The 21763-nt window shown below is 32.9% G+C and overlaps 2 protein-coding genes across 2 annotated transcripts; both read right to left on the bottom strand.

Annotated features, from left to right (window-relative positions):
* Nucleotides 1–455: 455 nt before the first annotated feature.
* LOC111712661 (uncharacterized) lies at nt 456–20282 on the bottom strand. Its single transcript, XM_023487340.1, has 18 exons — nt 20235–20282; nt 19554–19803; nt 13385–16021; nt 12911–13063; nt 10549–10641; nt 9523–9557; nt 8344–8418; nt 7974–8125; nt 7417–7505; nt 5850–5939; nt 5446–5506; nt 5135–5224; nt 4465–4572; nt 4010–4046; nt 3126–3210; nt 2612–2731; nt 778–844; nt 456–466 (listed from the first exon to the last, which is right to left on the bottom strand). Exons 2-18 carry the CDS (start codon nt 19626–19628, stop codon nt 456–458), a joined length of 3978 nt encoding a protein of 1325 aa, XP_023343108.1. The 5' UTR covers nt 19629–19803; nt 20235–20282.
* An 844-nt stretch (nt 20283–21126) lies between these two features.
* On the bottom strand, nt 21127–21525 carry LOC111712660 (cilia- and flagella-associated protein 251-like). Its single transcript, XM_023487338.1, has one exon. It carries the CDS (start codon nt 21523–21525, stop codon nt 21127–21129), a length of 399 nt encoding a protein of 132 aa, XP_023343106.1.
* Between the last annotated feature and the right edge of the window lie 238 nt (nt 21526–21763).

The raw sequence follows: 21763 nt of genomic DNA, 5'->3' as shown, positions 1-21763 counted from the left end.
TCTTGGAATTCTCTCTAGGACTTAAAAGTGGCATTACTTAAACAAATAAGATTCTGTTGAAATATTTATTAGACAAACAACATTCCTTGCCACGTTATTAAACATTCCAGGATTTTCGCAGATGGGTGTCACAAAATAGCAAGATATTTTTTACTTTAGAGTTGCATGCCCGATCGAAAAACCTTTATTTAAGACATAAAAAAGGTTTTTATCGAAAAACGTGTCGAATTCTCTCCATTTCCTTATTACTAAAGAATTTTGTCGACAATTTTTTTATATAGCCAATAAACATTGGAGTTTTCACAAGAATAATAATTCTGGTGGAGAAGCAACCTTTTAGTTCTCTTTCTAGAGATTGGAAGTTAAATAAACGTTTAGATAATTATTAAAGACATTGTTTTCACATTTTATTTCAATGTGACAATAAACATTTTTAATCTTTATATTTTATTACTTTATATGTTTACTAAACAGGTGGGATGATAGTAAGATATAACAACAAAATAAACAAATTGACATACATACATAAAATCAAGGATACGTATGAAAAGCATGAATAGATATCGATGAATAATAACAAATATCACATATTTTTTAAACAAAGCTTAAGTTAAATTTTGTACACAGTACATAACATATGAGGAATTTAGACTAGTTTATTTTTTATGTTGTATATGGGATAGGTTTTTGTTTAGATGAAAACCAAAAAAAAACATTTTTCACTGACTGAAATCTGTGTAATGTACATGTAAATTGTACACTGTGTAATGAACATACCTGTAAACCTGAAATTTAATAACCCTGTAGCTGACTCTGCATGCCAAAGAGAATGCGGCTGAGAACTCTAAAATAAAATAATAATATATTTTGAATACGATGTTCTACTAGAAACACATAAATAAAAGTAGAATGGAATTATAAGAATAGTTACAGTGAAACCCTTAATAACATCGGAAGAATTTATCAAATGTCGTCTTGACAATTTTTCAATGAGTTTTATACTATATTACGTAAATTTCAGTATTTGCGAAAATAAATAAATATTCATGAATATGCGGGAACAGTTTTAAAGAGTTCCAAATAATTATTTATTTAAAAAACTAAATATCTGCAACATTCCATTATCAGAAAGTGAAGAATACGACATTAGATGAATTCTTTCGATGTATTCGTTATTAAGGGTTTCACTGTATATTATCCTAAGTATAGTTATTCTTTATTCTATGTATTTTAAAGCCATATTTTTTTTCTATATCCATACTGCACTACATACACTGATGTAGACTTCTAAAAGCTGTGAAATATATTTATTGTTGCTTGAATTTGATAATCCCTTGATACAATATTAAAACATGTATTTCTCTAAGAGAAGCTTATAGAACATCGTACACATAAAATATTCAGAAAGTGTTACCCACAAAGGATGAGTCTTCAAAGACGACTGTACGGAATTTATATTGTCTGTTTCCTTACATTCATGATTCCCTGCAACTGTAAACTGTCTTTGCTAAATCATATAATAAACTTCTATAATAAAACTAATTTCAATTCAAAAGACTGTAATTTAACTTGGAATCGTCATATTTTAAGAGTTTTAAGTCGACTTTTATACAGTCTCATCTATTGTGGGTAATTATAGGGTATTCATGAATCATGATCCATTGAAGAGAAAGGTTTACAAAGTTTTCACCAATAATAAAATTCCTTACTCTGTAAGTAATTTTTTTGATAAATTAATCTCATCAATCTGCATTTAAACTCATCTTTTTGCAATTTTAACCATTTCACGGGAAAAAAAATCAAATAACACATTATCGTTAATATTTTTCTTATTTTTTCATTCGAGAGCACTGAGCTGCTAATTTAGTCGGTTAACAAGAATTAGAATTTGAAAAGTCTGGTAACATGATATCATGTATAATCTATGGGTAACATCATATCATGTATATCTATGGGTAACATCATATCATGTATATCTATGGGTAACATCATATCATGTATATCTATGGGTAACATCATATCATGTATAATCTATGGGTAACATCCTTCCTATTACAATACAGCAAACGTGGCATGACTTTCTATATAGTTTTCGACCTAACAAAACATGGAAAATGTTTTCACTGTGATCTTGCCAGGCCACATTTGTTGCATAAAACGTTGGTCCAGACTGGACGGTACATCTTGCACCGGCTCGGACTTTTAGAGTGTGTTTAAAAAATGTACATGAGGGAGGGGGGGGGGGGGGAAAGACTTCTCATATCACCCAAAAATTCGCCTTGTCGTGAATTAAACCTGTGTTAAAAGTCAACAAAAATTTGAATTTTTTAAAATACTAAATGGTCCGACATTTGACCAATTTGACATCGGATAAATGTGTGTAAACCAAGGTTGATTAATAAGAATAGATACTCTGGATGCTCTCCAATCTACGGAAAATGTCGTTTTTGTAGTATGTCAGCTGTAAAATCTGAGAAAATACTGTCACTTCAGCTTCCGCCAATACGTCATAAGAGTGTTGATTGCTATGAGGGCGACATTTCCGTTTATTTGAGCGCATCCAGAGTATTAAATCTTCATAAAGAACCTTGATGTAAACTGTAAAGTGTACCTTACACCATCCTTCTCCTGGATATACATCAGCTCCATCAGCTAGTGGTTGAGAGAGTATAGGGAGCCAGCTCATTATACTAGATAAACTGTTCACATACGGTTGAACAAACGATCCAACCTGAATTAGAGAATACATGCGAAAAATGTGTTTCATAAGCTCTAGCTGTTTCGGGGGAAATTTTACGCTTTTATCATAAAAAAAAAATAAAACAAAACAGTAAAAAATAGTAATGAACAGCATGAAATAGTAAATACAAAAAATCTTTATTTAGTGGGTACAGTGAAGTCTTAGTAATTCCCTGACTTTTAAAAGTGAACCCGTAAATTATTGAACCCTGTATGTATGAAAAACACTGTTTTAAATGTGACATTTTTTTTTACAAAATCTTAAAATGATCAAACAAATTTACAATTTTTGAGAAAATATAAGACCTCAATTATGTAAAAGTTATTTAACAATGCAATGAAAAACATTATTAAAATCATAGATGAAGGACGACATTTTTTCTCACCATAATTCCTGTTGGTGTCTGAAGTTTCTCTACGTTAAAAGTTCTTTCTTGCCAGAGAAAAGCAAATACAAGCTTTTTAGTCGCACTGAATAAACACATTTATTAGTCCTTAATGCATTTATTATATTTCTAGACTCGGTGAACGTCGGGAAATAGTAATTAGTAATATTTTTCATAAAAACATCCATTCATTATAAATTTATAAATATATCGTCTTATTACATATACAAGGTTACCCAGAAATAAGAAAACTTCAGAGACGACTGCACAGATTATCTAGGCTTATTAATGTATGGTTCGCTAAAGTTGAATGCTTTCTTTGTAATACTGTTTTCCATTGGAATTTTTCTTGAATAGTTTTTGATTAAAAAGGGAAGATTAGTTTTTACTTGAAATTATTTTTATCTAAAATGCGAATATTTCCTTGAAAATACCTCAAATTCGGCTTTTTACAACTTTTAAATAATGCACATTCCTAAACATTCTTTATGTAAAAAGAACAAACTTCCAGGTCGTTGTTCAATATTTTTTAATAACCAATTTAGTTTTTGAAAAAAACCTATGTAGTTTTAACTAGCTGGGCTTCCCGGCCGCTTCGTGCCAATCTTCGATTTTAACTTTTAGTTGTTGCGCCATTTTCTCTTCTCAAACTATCATACAAAAACAAAGAAATTCACGGATGTATGGATTCATGTTGTGGATTTTAAAAAATCGAATTTTTTAAAAGACAATTTTTTAATTCTGAACATTCATAACCTTTCCAAGGGTTATGAGAGGTCCCACAAAAAAATTAGGCCCGTGTGACGTTTATTGTATACAAACAAACAAACAGACACCCAGACAAGCAAAGAATAAATATTAAAGAAGGAGAATGAAAATTTTACCTTAAAAGTTGAAGAATAATCTTTACTCGTTGGAAAACTAAATAAAGTGGCAAACTTATTGTACAGTGGGACTCAATAAACCGTGAAATAAAAAACGACTCAGCTTTCAGAACTTAAAAATAAGTTGATTTTCATGCTACTCTTTAAACCAACAAGAAATGTATACACGTCAAACTAAATAAAGTAGCACGTAATATTGAAATTTTAAGTTTTTGGAAGAGCTATTGAGAAGAATAAAAATTATTAATATTTAACCGGATAAATTTGGTTTTCTCATACTTGTGTGTAAAATCAAAACTAGAGGAGCTACGAGGTCATAAAGTCCTATGAATTAGACCTTTACATTAATTTAAATATATTTGGAAGGAAAGGCCAAAGGGGCTGTGATTAAGATGAATATATCAGTCATAATTATTGTGGTTGCATCATCCTCGATATAAATGTTTGCAACCTTCCTGACAGGGTGACCGGCTTGAGATGAGTTCTAATGACCGGTAGATACCGGGAAACAATGAATTCCTGTAGGTCAGCAGGGACACCAAATGCATTAGTTAATGTTGGCACTAATCAAATATGTAAAAAAAGTGTTATCATCAAATTAATTATAATAATAATATTAGTAATAATGATATTAAATAATACAATGAGAACCAGAACACTCTGGAATAGAAAGGCGACTTTTAGACTCAAGTTATAACTTTAAATAGTCCAACGAACATGAGACAAAGCAAGTGTGTAGTGTACACAGACCCATTTGACATTACAAGCATTGTAATAAGTTATTAGTAACAGTATTAGCTTTGTACCAACATTAATTACACTTAAGTACATTGCAGTAATGATGTCTTCATATTCCAAAGTTGTATGATTCTCATTGTAGTACTAATAATAATTACTAGCTAAAGTGGCCGGCATTGCCCGTGGAATTAAAAATATTTTTTTAAAAATTAAATTTCCGTCTTGAAAAGACAAATCGAAATTTTTAGCCTATGAATACTCATGCGTTCCCTCAAAAAATTTCAGCCAATTTGGTCCAGCCGTTTGGCCAACTATAACTAACATTATATATATATATTTGAGGGAAGAACTGTATTATATAGATAATAATAATAATAATAATAATACCTATGTTATCTACCAATGAATCTGGGAAGACTAGACTGAAGATTGTACAGAATGTTGCTGAAAATGTTGTCTGGTAGTCAGGTACACTTACTTTATACATCAGCATTATTTTGAATTTAAAATTTGTTGAAAATCAGAACTTTAAAAAAATATTTAGAAGTCACTTAATCCATGTTTTTTATTCTATTCTTTTTATGCAATATTTATCTTTAATTCTTTTTGTTAGTTGAGTTTTGACTGCATTTTTTGTTTTAGCGCCATTTTGATTTGGTCGCCATTTTAAGTTTTTAGCTGCTACATATATGCTGTTCCTTGTTTAGTTTTCTCCAACCAGTTCTCTACTGGCTCTTCCAGGAATAGATAAACCATCCTCTATGTGAGGGACAAATCAAATATATGAAAATTACCCCCACCAACTCGTCGCCTCCCTTTTTTGCCTAACTTTACAAAAACAGAAATGTGATTATAATTGTTTGTTTCAGGATATTTCAGATCCAGACATATCCCATTTTACTTCATTAATCAAATATTCAATTTTTTACATTCTTTTTCTGCCCTTTGCTCACGCAGGAAAAACAAATAATGTATTTACCGCAAAGGCAATTAAATCTAAATCAATCTGATTGGATCTGACAAGTGAAGATTTGCACATTTCACCAGATATCCCTCCCATCTCTCCTTACTTCCACATTATCATTTTAATATTTGTCCTTGCCTTAGAGATCTGAACGGCGGTAAGTGGGCGGGCAGTTTCCGCCAAATCTGTTATCGCTGGCGGTAACCCAGGTATACCCGCCAAACTCGCCTGTGGTAAAAAACAGTATACATAATAGAAGTGGTGAAAGAAGTAGAAGTAGTAGAATATACTGACCATATTAAAGAGAAGCAGTATACATAGTAGAAGTTGTAGAAGAAGTAGTAGTAGTAGAATATATTGACCATATTAAGGAGGAGCAGTATACATAGTTGAAGTGGTAGAAGAAGTAGTAGTAGTAGAATACATATATATTAAGGAGAAGCAGTATACATAGTAGAAGCGGTAGAAGAAGTAGATGTAGTAGAATATATTGACCATATTAAAGAGAAGCAGTATACATAGTAGAAGTAGTAGAAGAAGTAGAAGTAGTAGAATATATTGACCATATTAAAGAGAAGCAGTGTACATAGTAGAAGTAGTAGAAGAAGTAGTAGTAGTAGTAGAATATATTGACCATATTAAGGAGAAGCAGTATACATAGTAGAAGCGGTATAAGAAGTAGAAGTAGTAGAATATATTGACCATATTAAAGAGAAGCAGGATACATAGTAGAAGTAGTAGAAGAAGTAGAAGTAGTAGAATATGAAAGATCAAACTAATATGTCAACAATGTCCATCATTTTTTTATATAATAATTTTCATCAGTGGTTTCTCCGTAAAATGACATGTGTTTTTTGGTTTAGAAACAATAAAGTAAATTGTCAAATTAAACCATTGTTAAGCTAGAAAAATGACAATATTTTCCACAATATTGGTCAGATAAAAGTTTAAAATGTAAAATTGTGAATCGGGCATTCTCCTCATTTAATGAAGGGTCACTTAGAAATTATGTCGATATTTCATTTTAGTTTACTAACCTGATGTATAATGTAGGATATAGTTTACTAACCTGATGTATAATGTAGGATATAGTTTACTAACCTGATGTATAATGTAGGATATAGTTTACTAACCTGATATATAATGTAGGATATAGTTTACTAACCTGATGTATAATGTAGGATATAGTTTACTAACCTGATGTATAATGTAGGATATAGTTTACTAACCTGATGTATAATGTAGGATATAGTTGATAAACTGACTAATATACCTGAGTACTAGCATAATAATGCCAGTGGCACATATTCTCTGGAAATGAATATGTACAATAATAGCTAATATATATAAAACCCCCAAGCCTAGGAGTATTTATATCTGAAACATGAAAGATGTAAAGTACACAACAATATATAAATGTAACCAAAACAATAACATATATATAGCCTGTTCCTGGAGACTCTTCCAGTATCATGATATAGTCCCGTAATAGAAAACATCATCAGACTAACACCAATCAACCTGATGTATAATGTAGGATATATAGTTTACTAACCTGATGTATAATGTAGGATATAGTTTACTAACCTGATGTATAATGTAGGATATCCTGATGTATAATGTAGGATATAGTTTACTAACCTGATGTATAATGTAGGATATAGTTTACTAACCTGATGTATAATGTAGGATATAGTTTACTAACCTGATGTATAATGTAGGATATTACAGCAATCATGAAATTATCAAGAACCTGACCAAGCTTTGTGTGGCTTCCATGGTAGAAGGCGGAACCTAATAGAATATACATTTGGTTTGTTGATTTATTTTAAACATTTATTTATGATTTACAAAGGAATTGAGTCTTTGCCACAAACTCGGATTTTTAAATCCAAATGTCGTAGAACGTACATATTTCAAACTATGAATTCTGGTGGATCAAACAATGTAAGTTTGATATTTGAAAGGTATGCATCATCTGGTTGATGAGATTTAGATATTATAAAATTGGGATTTGTGGCAAAAACTCAATTCCTTTCAATCATTATGAATTCTTAAATTTCATTGGTATTCTTACATTTTGTTCCATATATATTCAATATTCATTTATTATTCTTAAATTAAGCTACTGCTGGGTTAGCTGTATATATTTACTGTATAACTAACCTAGTGCTAGGTTAGCTGTATATATTTACTGTTATATATATACTGTATAACTAACCTACTGCTAGGTTAGCTGGATATATTTACTGTATAACTAACCTACTGCAAGGTTAGCTGAAGACTCTACTATAGCTACGACAGTGGGTAAAGGAAGGGACCAATATCTATATTCACAAACCCCCTGGGCCATGTAATAGTAGGCGATATTCGAGGCGAAGTTACAGGGTTCCATCACTAGCAGGTTCTCATACCTACAAGATTTAGTAATAAGGTAATAATATATCTTAGTTCCTCACTCAATTTCAACCCCCCCAAAACCAACCCTTATCTTTGGTTCTTATTTTCTCTTTTCGCAAAAATTTTAGTTCTGCATTTAATTATTTTTCGGTACATTGACAAATTTATTATCTATAAACTTTTCGATTTAATTTAAAAAAAAAAAACAGCAAAATAGAGGAAAACATCTTACCCGAGATAAGTTCTGTTCCTTTCAGTAAATAAGCTGGGATTAGCTCCTAATCTATCAGTAGGTGTACCCCCTTGCCTACAATATCATATTAATTATACAAATAAGAAATTTTTCCTCGGTTTATTTTCAAAATTTTCCCCAACCTAGAAATAAAAAAGTCGGAATAAAGATTTTAAACAATTTATCTTTTCAGAAAAATTTACATAAAATAAAAAATGGCCGCCTACTTATTCCTGCAATTAGAAATCCAAGATGGTGGATTTTATAATGTTAAAATTGAAAAATAAAGGCGGTTATAGAAACTATAAATTCTTGGTTAATATTCAGTATAAAACCATTCTAAGCCTACTCTCATGGGACCCGGGTGTCAGTTATGTCTTACAAAATGTGAAAAACTTTTAATATTTGAAATCTCAGCAAAAACAATTTATTTTTTAATTAAAAGTATAATTAAACATGGCAACACCAAGTTGAAAGCTGTTCAGAATAATGTGAAAGGAGACACAAGTATGTTGGAATATAGAAAATTATTTTTATTTTAGGAAAGTAACAAATGGTCTCGTTTACGGGAACCCTATCATCCGATCTAGAGGAAACTGACCTAAGATGTTTCTAACATTATGGGTTTCCGGACTAAAATTGTATTAAAACTAAAAAGAAGATAGGTTAGGTTAAGCTGGGTAGGTGTAGTTGGATGGGCTTAGACGATATTTAAATGCCGAGTCGATTTAAATCTGTAAAAACGTGAAGGGAATGATTCACGGAAGTTGGTAGTAAGATTTTGACTCCACAGGAGACCACCGGAGGGAATTCTTTTTCACTGGAGGGGTTTGAAAAAATGCTTTTAACAATTCAAAACTTTACGCAGGGTGATTTACATTCCACTGGAGGGATTCAGATGTCCTTCCTGGGGGGTTATAATTCCACTGGAGGGATTCAGATATCTTTCCTAGGGGTTTATAATTCCACTGGAGGGATTCAGATATCGTAAAGTTTTAAATTGTAAAAAGCATTTTTTGAAACCCCTCCAGTGAAAATAAAATCCCTCCGGTGGTCTCCAGTAGAATCGAAATCTTACTACGAACTTCTTTGAGTGGTTTACTCTAGGTCAGTTTCCATGGCATCCTTGAATTGTTTTCATTACAATCTCACATTTTTTTAATGTTTTAAATTGTTAACCTGTTGTATTGAACTACTCCGCGCCAGAATTTCTCCTGATAAAAATCTATTCTAAATATCCAGAAAAAGCTGAATTGCTAAATCAAAATGTTCAATATTTAAAATCAATGATCTTTTTTTTGGTAATTTTAGACATCTTAAATATTATCTTTAGTGCAAAATATAAATACGTATCTAACTATCCTTTTAATGTTGAAAGCATTTCTCCAAAATGTGATTAAAAATAAATTAAGGTAATAAGTACATATCCTTCAAATTAAAAAAATTTCTAAAATGGATATCGAGATCAGAGATCAAGTTTCTAAAAGTGAGAAAAAACGTTAATTAATAGATTGAAATTTTTTCGCCAATTCACTTCAAACCTTGAAATAAGGCAATTTCACATTTTGAATCTTTAAAACACACCTTCCAAGGGAAGTATGGTTGCAAAGCTGAAACTTAAAGGAATTGATGGAAGGACAGCACCAGTAGTGGAGCCTACTGGCTATATAATTCCTTGCATTCTAAGTCGGGATATCAGAGTTCATGTAATTCATGTAATTGATGCTAAAATATGGCAAAGTTGAGAAATGTTTATGAATCGTGATTTTGGTTTAAATCCTGCTGAATGAATGAATGGATAACTGCCGTATAATAAAGTAATAAGAAAAGTGACGACATCATGATATGCAATTTTTACATCGTAAATGATTTGAATTTAATGACGACATTAAGATAGCATTAGGAATATTCATCCATTGAAAAAAAAATACAAAATTGCTATTGAAAAGTGTAAATTGTCAGTAAATGATTTGTTTTCGGCATTTCTTTTCATGTAAATCAAGTATGTACATATTGTACATAGCATCCAGAAAACATTGGAATAGTTGTCATGATAGAAAGAATGAAAAAAGACGACGATAATTCCACTATTTTACCAAGGCGCATACAGTACATACAATACATAAGTACATACAGTACTTACAGTAAATACAGTATATACAGTACATACATACAGTACAAACAGTACAAATAATAGTTTTATCCCTGAGATTGTTGAAGAGGAGGATGCCTTGAGAAACAGTACTGCAACCTGTTGTACTGTCGTCTGTTGTACACACCACCCCCCTCCATACTCGCCTAAAATATGTATTGTTCAAGTGGCATGTACCAGGGGCGGAACCATCATGTGTTTGTGTATATACAGTACATAAGAATCTCGGTATTTGTACAGTCTAGGAGAGTACATTTGTTTATTGTTAATTGTTTACTTAAAAATAAGTTTAATATAAATGTAATATATAATTTACATTTTTAAGTCAACACTGTAAGCCAAATTTCATGCAAAGAATATAATTTTATTAAAGTTTACAATAAACTACTCGTTATTCAAGCTTAATTATAATTGACGACATTGTTCTGCAATTTCCTTGACTTTAGTCACGTTGTGTGTCTGTACCAAAAGAGTGTGCATGTGTAATACCAAACTCGTCTGCAAAGCAGTGCGACTGGCTTTCTCATGCCAGACCAGCGCCATTGCCCTTCCCTTTTATTCCTATTCCCCGGCATGTACCTAATTACACTTTTTTCAGAGACTATCCATGAATATAAACTGCGCAAAGTAAATTAAAACTGGAAGCATTCAGGCGCGTAGTGGAGGTGTACCCCCCCCCTAAAAAACCGATAATAAGATAAAATAAAATTTAAAATCTATATTAATCTACCTGAAGGCTGACTACTAGTCATCTGACCATAATTACCAATCATTTAAATGAAACCCCGCATAGAAATATTGTAATTAATTAAGTACAAGAAAGAATTTGAACAAATAATCATAAAATGGACAAATTGTGACATTGTCGATTGATAAGAAAAGTAAAAAATCTTAATACATATGTAAGTTTACTGTTTAATAAATTAGAGCCTGCCTCTGTCTCTATGGGGGTGCATGTCTAGGAGGGGCACAGGGGTACCGGCCCCCCCTCCACTACGGGCCTGGAAGCGTTGTTTTATAATTAATATTCATCAGAGACCCTCAATTCTCTTGTTAAAATATTAAAATATGCATTATGCATATTTTCTGTACAAATCATTTTAATGCATTTGCTTTCAAAGGTTTGTCCTAAAAACGTTGAAAAATTTCCATAAATAATAATTATAAATATATATAAATAAGAATTATGATAAATCAACATTCCTTCCGGCCATTCTTCCAGTTTAGAAAATGTTGTTTACGTTCGCGTACCGTACACTCGTCACATAGATTTTACTCAAAGAGAATAGAATATATATTAGAGTGAAATTTACTAGAAAAATGTGTAAAACGGCCATTTTGTTGTACTGTTTCCATACTGCAGGTGTAATTCACATATTTGTGCTATATAACCTTTTGGGCCCTGGAACATCATTTTATAGAAAATCTAAAATTAGCATTAAAAGAAAACCAAATTATGAAATAGGCTGGTTTCATAATTGACCAATGATCATTTCACATAGACTCTATGCCTTTCACTTTACAAACGATGATTTTCCGTTATAACTATAAATCAAATGATGTTTTTTTATTCACCTAATTCATTCTATAAAGTTTATTTAACAGCTTTAAAAAATTCGAAATTGAAATGGATAGTCTAGGGAACATACTGCATTAATAAACTATACTGCATACAATTTGTGAACATTTACATGATTTGTACACTTTGAACTCCCTTTCAGCCTGAAAATTCCACTCTAATATATTCTATTCTCTTTGATTTTACTAGAAGGGGATCATTGATTTCTCGTGCTGTTTTTCCATAAATAGTCTGTAATAGCACTGTACAGATTGCTCTAGCTGGTTAAAACTCTGCCCGGGACTTGAAATAAACCGAAGTTTACATGGTGACGTACGTAATATGTATATTGTGCTTGCATGAATATTTTGTTCGATTTTTTTGAATACTATAAGGAAATTAAAGAACATAATGTATATGTAAATGCAATCTTGTTTTTTATACAAACATTACTATGCACATAAACCATGTTTTGGTTTTAAACCACAAATAAAGATTACTGAACCAGGGAAAAACTGCTAAAAGCATAGATAAAATTTGTCATGCAATGCAAAATTTATGCATGAAAAATATTTCCAATCATAAGACTGCGTTGCTACATAACCTTAAACTAAATGCAGCTAAAAACTAATTTACATTTAATGAGGAGACACGAATTGTATGGAAAGTATTCACTTTGTTTGTTTACTTGTCAGTTGTCACAAATCAATTCATAAGAAGATTGAAAGCGTTTGATTAGAACGTTTTTTAAAAAATAGAGTTTTGTACGAAAAAAGGTATTCATATCTGTATATTGATTAAACCACAAGTATTTTTAATTCTGTAGATATTACAGAGTTGAAGAAGTTTATGTTTACCTGTGTAGCATCTAGTACGGCGAGAGCAGTATCGAACCCGTCCCGTCTGTCCAATAGATCTGAGGACCCAGAGTAACTAGACGCATTCTTCCTCATCTCCTCCAGCTCCTCCTCGTCGTAATCCAGCGGAGCATCAATGATAAAGTTGTCCACCTAGAACCAGAGTTATGTTTTCAGAAAGAAAATATTCCCAAAGAAGTTGAGTCTTTGCCACAAACTAAAATGTTCTAATCCCTATACAACCTGATGGCGTAAACCTTTGATAAACTTTGATTCTTTGATCTATCGGAATTCTTTCTAGTTTGAAATATCTAAGGTCAACAAAATTTTGTTTCAAAGATTTTGGGATTAGAGTTGCGGCAAAGGCCCAATTTAAGTGAAATCCTAAAACAAAGTTTCCAATCTCGAAATATTAAAGATGAAATTATTTAATTGCAGTTAACAAGTTTAATTCTACAAACTAAATATTCTAACCTTAAACTCATTTTGGAAGTAATCCTTACGGATAATCTTGATGATAGTATCCGTCATGTTCTTCAACTGGTTTAAGCCCTCCGGGTTCTCAGGGGAGCTGAGGGTGTCGATGGTATTTAGCAACTTGTCGATCTCCTCTTTCTCTTTCGCCGCCTCCCCTAAATCCTCCTTCGCCCCTTGGTCTGGTTTAGGTGCAGGAGCTCCATAAAACCAGTTACGTATCTTCTGCATCGGATAGAAGTAAAACGGTGTATAAGCGGTAGTTTCTTCTACACTGTCGGTTGTGGGACCCGGAGTAACACTTGGTCTAACCTTCTCAGGGTACTTTTCTGCATACACCGCGTTATCTCTGACCGGAGCAAGGATTGGTTTAGAGTTAGGTTTGTACTCAGGGTTTGGGTTAGGATAGTGTTTAAGCTCCGGGTGATGAAATGAGGGTTGAAGGTGGATTTTATCACTGTATTTGTTTCCAAACGACTCATTCTCCGGGATATAAACAGGCCTGGGGAGGTTTTCATTAAACTCTGAGCTAGGTTGAGGAAAAGTGCGGATTAACGGATCTACAAAAGATTCTCTGTCTGGAGAATATAGTTGTTCAACCCGTGAGGAAGGTTTAGAATTCGGCTCACTGAGCAATTTAATCCCGAACCTTGATTCAACAACTTCCTGGAGTATATCAGCCTCAGAGGGGCTTAATTTCTCTCGGTATGTAGAATCATCAGACAGGATTGTCTCCGTCCCGTATTCCTTGCCATCTTCGTCCTTTAGCTCCGGAAATATATTAGGTCTTGTACCTTCACTTTTATTTCCCTTTTCAGATTTGGAGGGCTTATCATTTTTGATCAACATTTTTATTATTGTTGATGAATCAGGGGAGTTTTCTGAATTTCCCGAACTAAAGCTGGTCCGGAAATCTTTATTTTTGTCAGAAGAAATAATTTCTGATTTCCGAATTTCAGTTTTATTTATCTCTAGGTCATTTCTATGACCAATGGTGTTTGAATGAAGGAATGATGTATCATTCTCATGGTTTGATTTAGAATTAGAGACCTGCGATATAAATTTCGGATTTCTGAAACTGGATTCTACCGGAACATTTTGCGTTTTGTAAAACGATTGTTGTGGATAATGTCGTTGAATATGATGCTGAAAATACCTGGGATTTCTGTGATTAGAGTCCAGCGGAATATATTTCTGATTTCTATGGTTCGATGTGTGTGGATTTCTAGCTTTAGAGTCCTGTGGAATATATCTTTGATGGGTATTCCTTCTATCGAGGGGAATCCACTGATTGGAATTTAATTTAATATTTGTGGGAATATTTTCACGATAATGAAAAGCTTTCCTGTAACTTGGATTTACTTGAGGATTTACTTTTAAAAAAGCTGGATTTGGTTGATGAGGTGTGTACTCTGTTAACACGGAATCAATTGGGGATGAAAACTCTGAGTTGGGATCAACTCTTTCTGTGATAACTCTGGCAGGATTGACCCTACCTGAATAAGAAACTCTTTCTATTTTGCTTCCAGAAATACCTCTCTCAGGAATAACTCTTGCAGAATTAAATACCTGATTAACTCTTGCAACACTTGACATTTGATTAACTTGTCCTGTTTTTACGCTTTCTAGGTTCAATTCTGGATTCACGTTTTCTGAGTAAGATACAGGCTTAACTTCTTTCTGATTACCTGTACCCAAGTTAAACAGTGGATTAACTGTATTCAAGATAGATACTGGATCAACTGAGTTAGTTACCAGATCAACTCTTTCTGAGTTAGCTACTGAATCAACTGTTTCTGAGTTAGCTACTGCATCAACTGTTTCTGAGTTAGCTACTGAATCAACTGTTTCTGAGTTCGTTATTTGAGCAACTATTTCTATTTCTGAGCTATTTACTGGATCAGCTGTTTCTGAGTTAACTACTGGGTTAACTGTATTCAAGATAGTTACTGGATCAACTGTATCTGAGTTAGCTACTGCATCAACTATTCCTGAATTAGTTACTGGATCAACTGTTTCTGAGTTAGTTACTTGAGCAACTGGATCAACTGAGTTAGTTACCAGATTAACTGTTTCTGAGTTAGCTACTGAATCAACTGTTTCTGAGTTAGCTACTGAATCAACTTTTTCTGAGTTAGCTACTGAAGCAACTATTTCTGAATTAGCTACTGAATCAACTATTTGTGAGTTAGCTACTGAATCAACTATTTGTGAGTTAGCTACTGCATCAACTGTTTCTAAGTTAGTTCTTTCAGCATCTTTTTCTGAGCTAGTTACTGGATCCACTGTTTCTGAGTTATTTACTAGAGCAACTGTTTCTGAGTTAGCTATTGGAATAATTTCTGAGTTAGTTACTGGAGGAAGTGTTTTTGAGTTAGCTACTGGATCAACTGTTTCTGAGCTAATTACTGTATTTGAGTCAGCAAGTAATTCTGACAGAGCAGGGTCCGAAAACGTCACTATATCTGAGTTGCCTTGTGTCTCTGAGTTAAACTCTGGTTTCACTATCTCTGAGTTAACTTGTGTCTCTGGGTCAAACTCTGGTTTTACTATATCTGAGTTGATATGTGTTTGTACATCTGTTAAGTTTAATGTAAACCTACTTTGACTAGAGCCTACGCCTTCCAAAGCTTCATCCTAAAATTAAATTGATAATTTTTCTTGTTTAAAAAAATGCAAGCTATCAACAATGAAATCATTCAATATTTTTAAATTATTTTAGATAAAGTATAGAAAGAAAATGGGGTAATTAAGAAAATGAAGGGAAGGAAGAGTAGGATGATTAAGAAAATGAAGGGAAGGAAGGGTAGGATTATTAAGAAAAAGAGGGGAAGGAAGGTTATTAAATTAAGAAGAGAAAGGGAAGGAAGGTTATTATAATTAAGAAGAGGAAGGGAAGGAAGGCTATCATAATTAAGAAGAGGAAGGGAAGGAAGGTTAGGATGATTAAGAAGAAGAAGGGAAGGAAGGTTAGGATAATGAAGAAGCGGAAGAAAAGGAAGGTTAGGATAATTAAGAAGAAGAAGAGAAGGAAGGTTAGGATAATTAAGAAGAAGAAGGGAAGGAATGTTATTATAATTAAGATGAGGAAGGGAAGGAAGGTTATCATAATTAAGAAGAGGAAGGGAAGGAAGGTTAGGATAATGAAGAAGCGGAAGAAAAGGAAGGTTAGGATAATGAAGAAGCGGAAGAAAAGGAAGGTTAGGATAATTAAGAAGAAGAAGGGAAGGAAGGTTAGGATAATTAAGAAGCGGAAGAAAAGGAAGGTTAGGATAATTAAGAAGAGGAAGGAAAGGAAGGTTAGGATAATTAAGAAGCGGAAGAAAAGGATGGTTATGATAATTAAGAAGAGGAAGAAATGGAAGGTTAGGATAATCAAGAAGAGCAAGAAAAGGAAGGTAAGGATAATTAAGAAGAGGAAGAAAAGGAAGGTAAGGATAATCAAGAAGAGCAAGAAAAGGAAGGTAAGGATAATTAAGAAGAAGAAGGGAATGAAAGGTAGGATAATTAAGAAGAGGAAGTGTATAAGGAGGATACAGAAGAATGAAGGTAGGTTATGAGGATAAAAAAGGACGGAAGGAAGGGAGGGCGGGGGGGGGGCAGGAAAAAAAGAATAAGTATAGTTATAAAGAAGGAAAAGCAAGAGGCTGAGGGAGGTAATGTTGAAGGATTAAGGAAAAGGATTTAGTTAAATCTTTAAAAATTCATAAATTCTAAACAAAACACCCTTCACATTGTAAACCCTTTTAATTAATTTTAAGGAATTTATACAATATATTATAAATTAAAAACAGAGAGATTAAGTTAAGGAGCAATAAGCAAACGAAAAAAGGGATTAGATAAACCCTCTAAAATGTTGGATAATAGTGTAATTGGATTTGTCCTAAATTGAAAATTGAAGATTCAAAAAGCTGTAAAAAATGAACTTATTTTCCCCGAGACCCCACGCTTAAAGGAACTGCAAAGCGTTGACACTTTATACAAAGATGGTAATGCCCTATTCAGAACGTTTTCCTTTGTGGAATATGTTGTCGTTTATATGTTATCCTGCAGTAAATATGTTCAAGTCTCTTTTGTAGAGAAATCTCAAATAATCAGTTTTCAAAATTATAAATATTCCTATCTAATTCATACTTGATCAGACTGGGGCACCAGTTGGGAATCGGGGCTTTGCATTGAGGATCATATGAAACAACGCAAACAGTCCCTTTAAACATATATGAAACAACGCGAACTGTCCCTGTAAACATATAGAAACAACGCAAACAGTCCATTTAATCATATAGAAACAACGCAAACAGTCCCTCTAAATATATAGAAAAAACGCAAACAGTCCCTTTAAATATATAGAAAAAACGCGAACAGTCCCTTTAAACATATAGAAACAACGCAAACAGTCTCTTTAAACATATAGAAACAACGCGAACAGTCCCTTTAAACATATAGAAACAACGCGAGCAGTCCCTTTAAACATATAGAAACAACGCAAACAGTCCCTTTAAACATATAGAAACAACGCAAACAGTCCCTTTAAACATATAGAAACAACGCGAACAGTCCCTTTAAACATATAGAAACAACGCGAACAGTCCCTTTAAACATATAGAAACAACACAAACAGTCCCTTTAAACATGAGAATCCGGACAAGTTTAAGCCCAATTGCTTATTATACTCCAGGCAAATCCAAATCGTGTAAAAACTGGGAGTCAAGCGAATCCAGTATTAACACCTGGCCTGAAAGTACGGCAGCGTGAGATACAGTTCATATAAAATCAAAAGTTTAGTTGCTAAGGAACTGAACACGTGACTAAAACTCTTATTTTCTAATCCTTATATCTTTGTAACCCGATGATGTAGCCTGTTATAATTCAAGCCATGAATTTCACTCGATCAAATATTTAAAATTTTAAAATTAGGGAGAGACTTTTTGGTTTGAGGTCAGAAATTCAGATTACCCTCGGTTCTCCAAGGAAGGAGGGTGCCCCCCCCCTCGGTTCTCCAAGGAAGGAGGGTGCCCCCCCCCCCCTGGAGATTGTGTTAAAGGAGATTTACAGGGCATAAGCAGATAAAAATGAAAATTTTTAGTCACATACTTCCTTCTATTCTAAAAATAACTAATAAATATTTTCTGTTAAAACACAACTATAGAGTAATGATTTAGAATTTATTAGTTTGAGTTGTCTAGCTGTCCAGAGGGCTTTAGGTTGGAGATATTGAAGGTTAAAAACTGACAGGTCAAACTTCATTCATTCATAAAATAAGATCAATACGATGTGAAAATATGAAAACGAGAATGGAGATTGGTTGCCTACATCTACCCTACCAGTACTCATATACTCATTCATAGTCTCATATACTACCCTACCAGTACTCATATACTACCCAACCAGTACTCATATACTACCCTACCAGTACTCATATACTGCCCTACCAGTACTAATATACTACCCTACCAGTACTCATATACTACCCTTCCAGTTCTCATATACTACCCTACCAGTACTAATATACTACCCTACACACAACTGAGTGATTTTAGAATTAGCTGAGCTGCGAACTTAAAAATAAGCTACAGGGTGTCCCACGAAACATGACAGTTGGTGAATAGTTTAGAATGTCTTTTTCCTTAATTTGTTGAGTTGTTTGGTACCAAAGATCAATAAAAATATTATCATGTTATATTAAAATTGATTTCAAAGAAAGATAATGAAGTAATAGGATGTTTTAACTAAAAATAACGATTTTTAAATGTCATGTTTCGTGGGACACCCTGTAACTTCAATCAGTTCTAATGAGCTGAACTTATTAACTTATCTTTTATTGGTCAAATGTTTGAATGTAGACAAATGAGAGACGAGAGAATAAGTTCAACTCATTTGGACCAATCTAAATCAATGTCATTCATTTAACAGCTCAGACTTTGATTGACATTTGTAAACTTAAATATTTTTAAAGTTTTAATCCAAAGAAAGTGATTTTATAAAATTTAGAAAAGAGATAATTGAGTTAATATTAAATTTCAGAGCAATTAGCCTTTAACCGTTCCTAGCTCTATGAACTCATGTAAATCTTGAGGTCACAGAAGTTGCCACAAAAAATTTAGCCTATCGGTTCAGCCGTTGATGTCAATGATAATCAAATTAAAAACTTTTAAATACATTTTTTTACCTTTGTGGATGATACATTGGGAAGGAGAAGAGAAAAGGATGAAACCCAGAAAAGAATTGAACTTAAAACTAACATTTTCCACTTTAATCTAGATCCGTTTATTCATTGAGTTAAGTAGATCTGCAGGTATTCAGGTAATCTTGTTTTCTTAGAATTAATGTATGTTTCATGCTGCTACAGAGTTAATTCCTTTTCGAATTATTAAACATTTAAAAAACTTCATCTCACGAATTCTGAATATTCTCACCTACTTTTATACCACAGTAATGAATAATTAAATATATAGGTTAAAATTATGCTTTTGAAACCAAAAATGGATTGAATACAACCTAATTTGCAAAGAATCAAAACCAAGACTGTTAAAATAACAAATATATATAAATATTCAAATATATGAAAAGTTATATTTTCATATCACTGAACTTTACTTTGAATTAGACTAAAAAAATCAGGAAAATTCTAAATTCTGTCAAATTCCTCCCATGTAGTTTCTGCATAAGTGCCCGGTATCAAAGTTCTTAATCTAACTAGTCTCTAAAATTCTTGATGGATTGTGATTGTAAATTAAAATGTAGTGTCACATGACTGCAAAACTATATTTTTGTAAACGTTCCAAATAAATCTGGAGTTTTTGAAATATAATTAAAAATCGAATTTAATAAAAAGCTTGCACTATGGTACCCTAGTTTTTCTTGTCTATATTAGTCTTCAAATAAACATTTTTAATCTGAAACAAATTGTATTTATTCTAAATATTAAATATTAAAAATAACTTATTCTTTTGTAATCCGGGAATAATTCTTGATAATCCTAAATCTGCTGATTCTTCAAAAATAGCTAACTATGACAATACACATAACTACTATTTCTGGAGAAAATGACAATTATTTATTAAATAATGTGCCTGGGGGCCGATCTTTCAGGGTTCAAATTTGGCATAATGTAAAAAGAGAAAATGCAGTTTTCAAAATTTTTATTTTAAACATTTACTTTTCTTATCCTTTGTAAAATTTTGTCCCTGGCAGCAGAAGCGATCCAAAAACGATCCAAAAACGATCCAAAAACGATCCGAAAACAAATGTGTTGTAACGATCGTATTTCGATTGTTTTTTTTTTTCATTTTTTTTAAGGATGAACAAGTGACATGATATCAAACTTAAACAGAATACAGTTTTGAAATCTTAGAAATATTATTAAATATTTTCTAAAATCTATAACACGGCCCCCATTAAATTAAGCGTTTTTTTCTGTCTTATTTTTTACCTGGATGGAAAACCCACGCGCTTGTGTCAAAAAAGTAAATCTGAGGGAAAATCCTGTCTATAATATTTTACCTATGAAGCGGGGGGGGGATACTGTCTATAATATTTTACCTATATGAACCGGGGGAGGGGAATCCCCTTCTCTCCCTTCTCTTTCCTCCTATTTGTCTATTCAAGCTTGTGTATTCTCTGTTTACAGTTTACTTTTTTAATTAAAAAGAGAAATTGTACTTTGTAATCCTCCTCTCATCTAGATTGTAAATTTTTGGACATTTTATTAATTTCTTAGAACCACCATCGTCCCCACCCACTCATCTACCTTTCCCTCTCCACTTCCTTTCCCTCTCCACTTCCTTTCCCACTCCACTTCCTTTCCCAAACCATTTCTTTCCATTTGCTCTTCCTTTCCCAACCATAATCTTTCCTCTCATCTTCTTTTCCAAGCCAACTCCTTCCCTCTCCACTTTCTTTACAAAACCATCTTCTTCCCTTTCCTCTTCCTTTACCAAATCAGTTTCTTCCCTCTCCTCTTCCTTTCCCTGACCATCTCCATCCCTCTTCTCTTCCTTTCTCAAACCATCTTCTTCCCTCTCCTCTTCCTTTCTCAAACCATCTCCTTCCCTCTCATCTTCCTTTTCTAAACCATCTCCTTCACTATCTTTTTCACTTCCCAATCCATCTCCTTCCCCTCTTCTTACTTTCCCAGACATACATCTCCTTCCCTCTCCTCTTCTTTTCTTAAACCATCTCCTTTCCTCTCCTTTTCTCTCCTCTTCCTTTCCAAAATCATCTCCTTCCCTCTCATCTTCCTTTCCCAAATAATCCCTCTACCCTTTCTTTCACAAACCATCTCCTTCCCTCTCCTATCCCAAAGACCAGTTCCTTCCCTCTCCATTATGCCTTTCAATCTTTCCCTAAACGCTCCAATCCACCCTCCTCCACCCTTTC

Source organism: Eurytemora carolleeae, unplaced genomic scaffold (assembly GCF_000591075.1).
Source record: "Eurytemora carolleeae unplaced genomic scaffold, Eaff_2.0 scaffold1115, whole genome shotgun sequence".
Classification (NCBI taxonomy): Eukaryota; Metazoa; Arthropoda; class Copepoda; order Calanoida; family Temoridae; genus Eurytemora; species Eurytemora carolleeae.
The sequence above is the reverse complement of the archived record's forward strand: the minus strand, read 5'-3'. Positions and strand labels throughout refer to the sequence as shown.

Excerpts from the sequence above, each read along its gene's own strand:
- LOC111712661 (XM_023487340.1), bottom strand. The coding sequence starts at position 19,628 with ATGTTAGTTTTAAGTTCAATTCTTTTCTGGGTTTCATCCTTTTCTCTT. Across the intron at positions 8,419-9,522 it reads GGAGTAGTTCAATACAACAG|GCAAGGGGGTACACCTACTG; the intron begins GTTAACAATTTA and ends ATGATATTGTAG. Across the intron at positions 3,211-4,009 it reads ATTATTCTTCAACTTTTAAG|TGCGACTAAAAAGCTTGTAT; the intron begins GTAAAATTTTCA and ends GTGTTTATTCAG.
- LOC111712660 (XM_023487338.1), bottom strand. The coding sequence starts at position 21,525 with ATGTCTGGGAAAGTAAGAAGAGGGGAAGGAGATGGATTGGGAAGTGAA.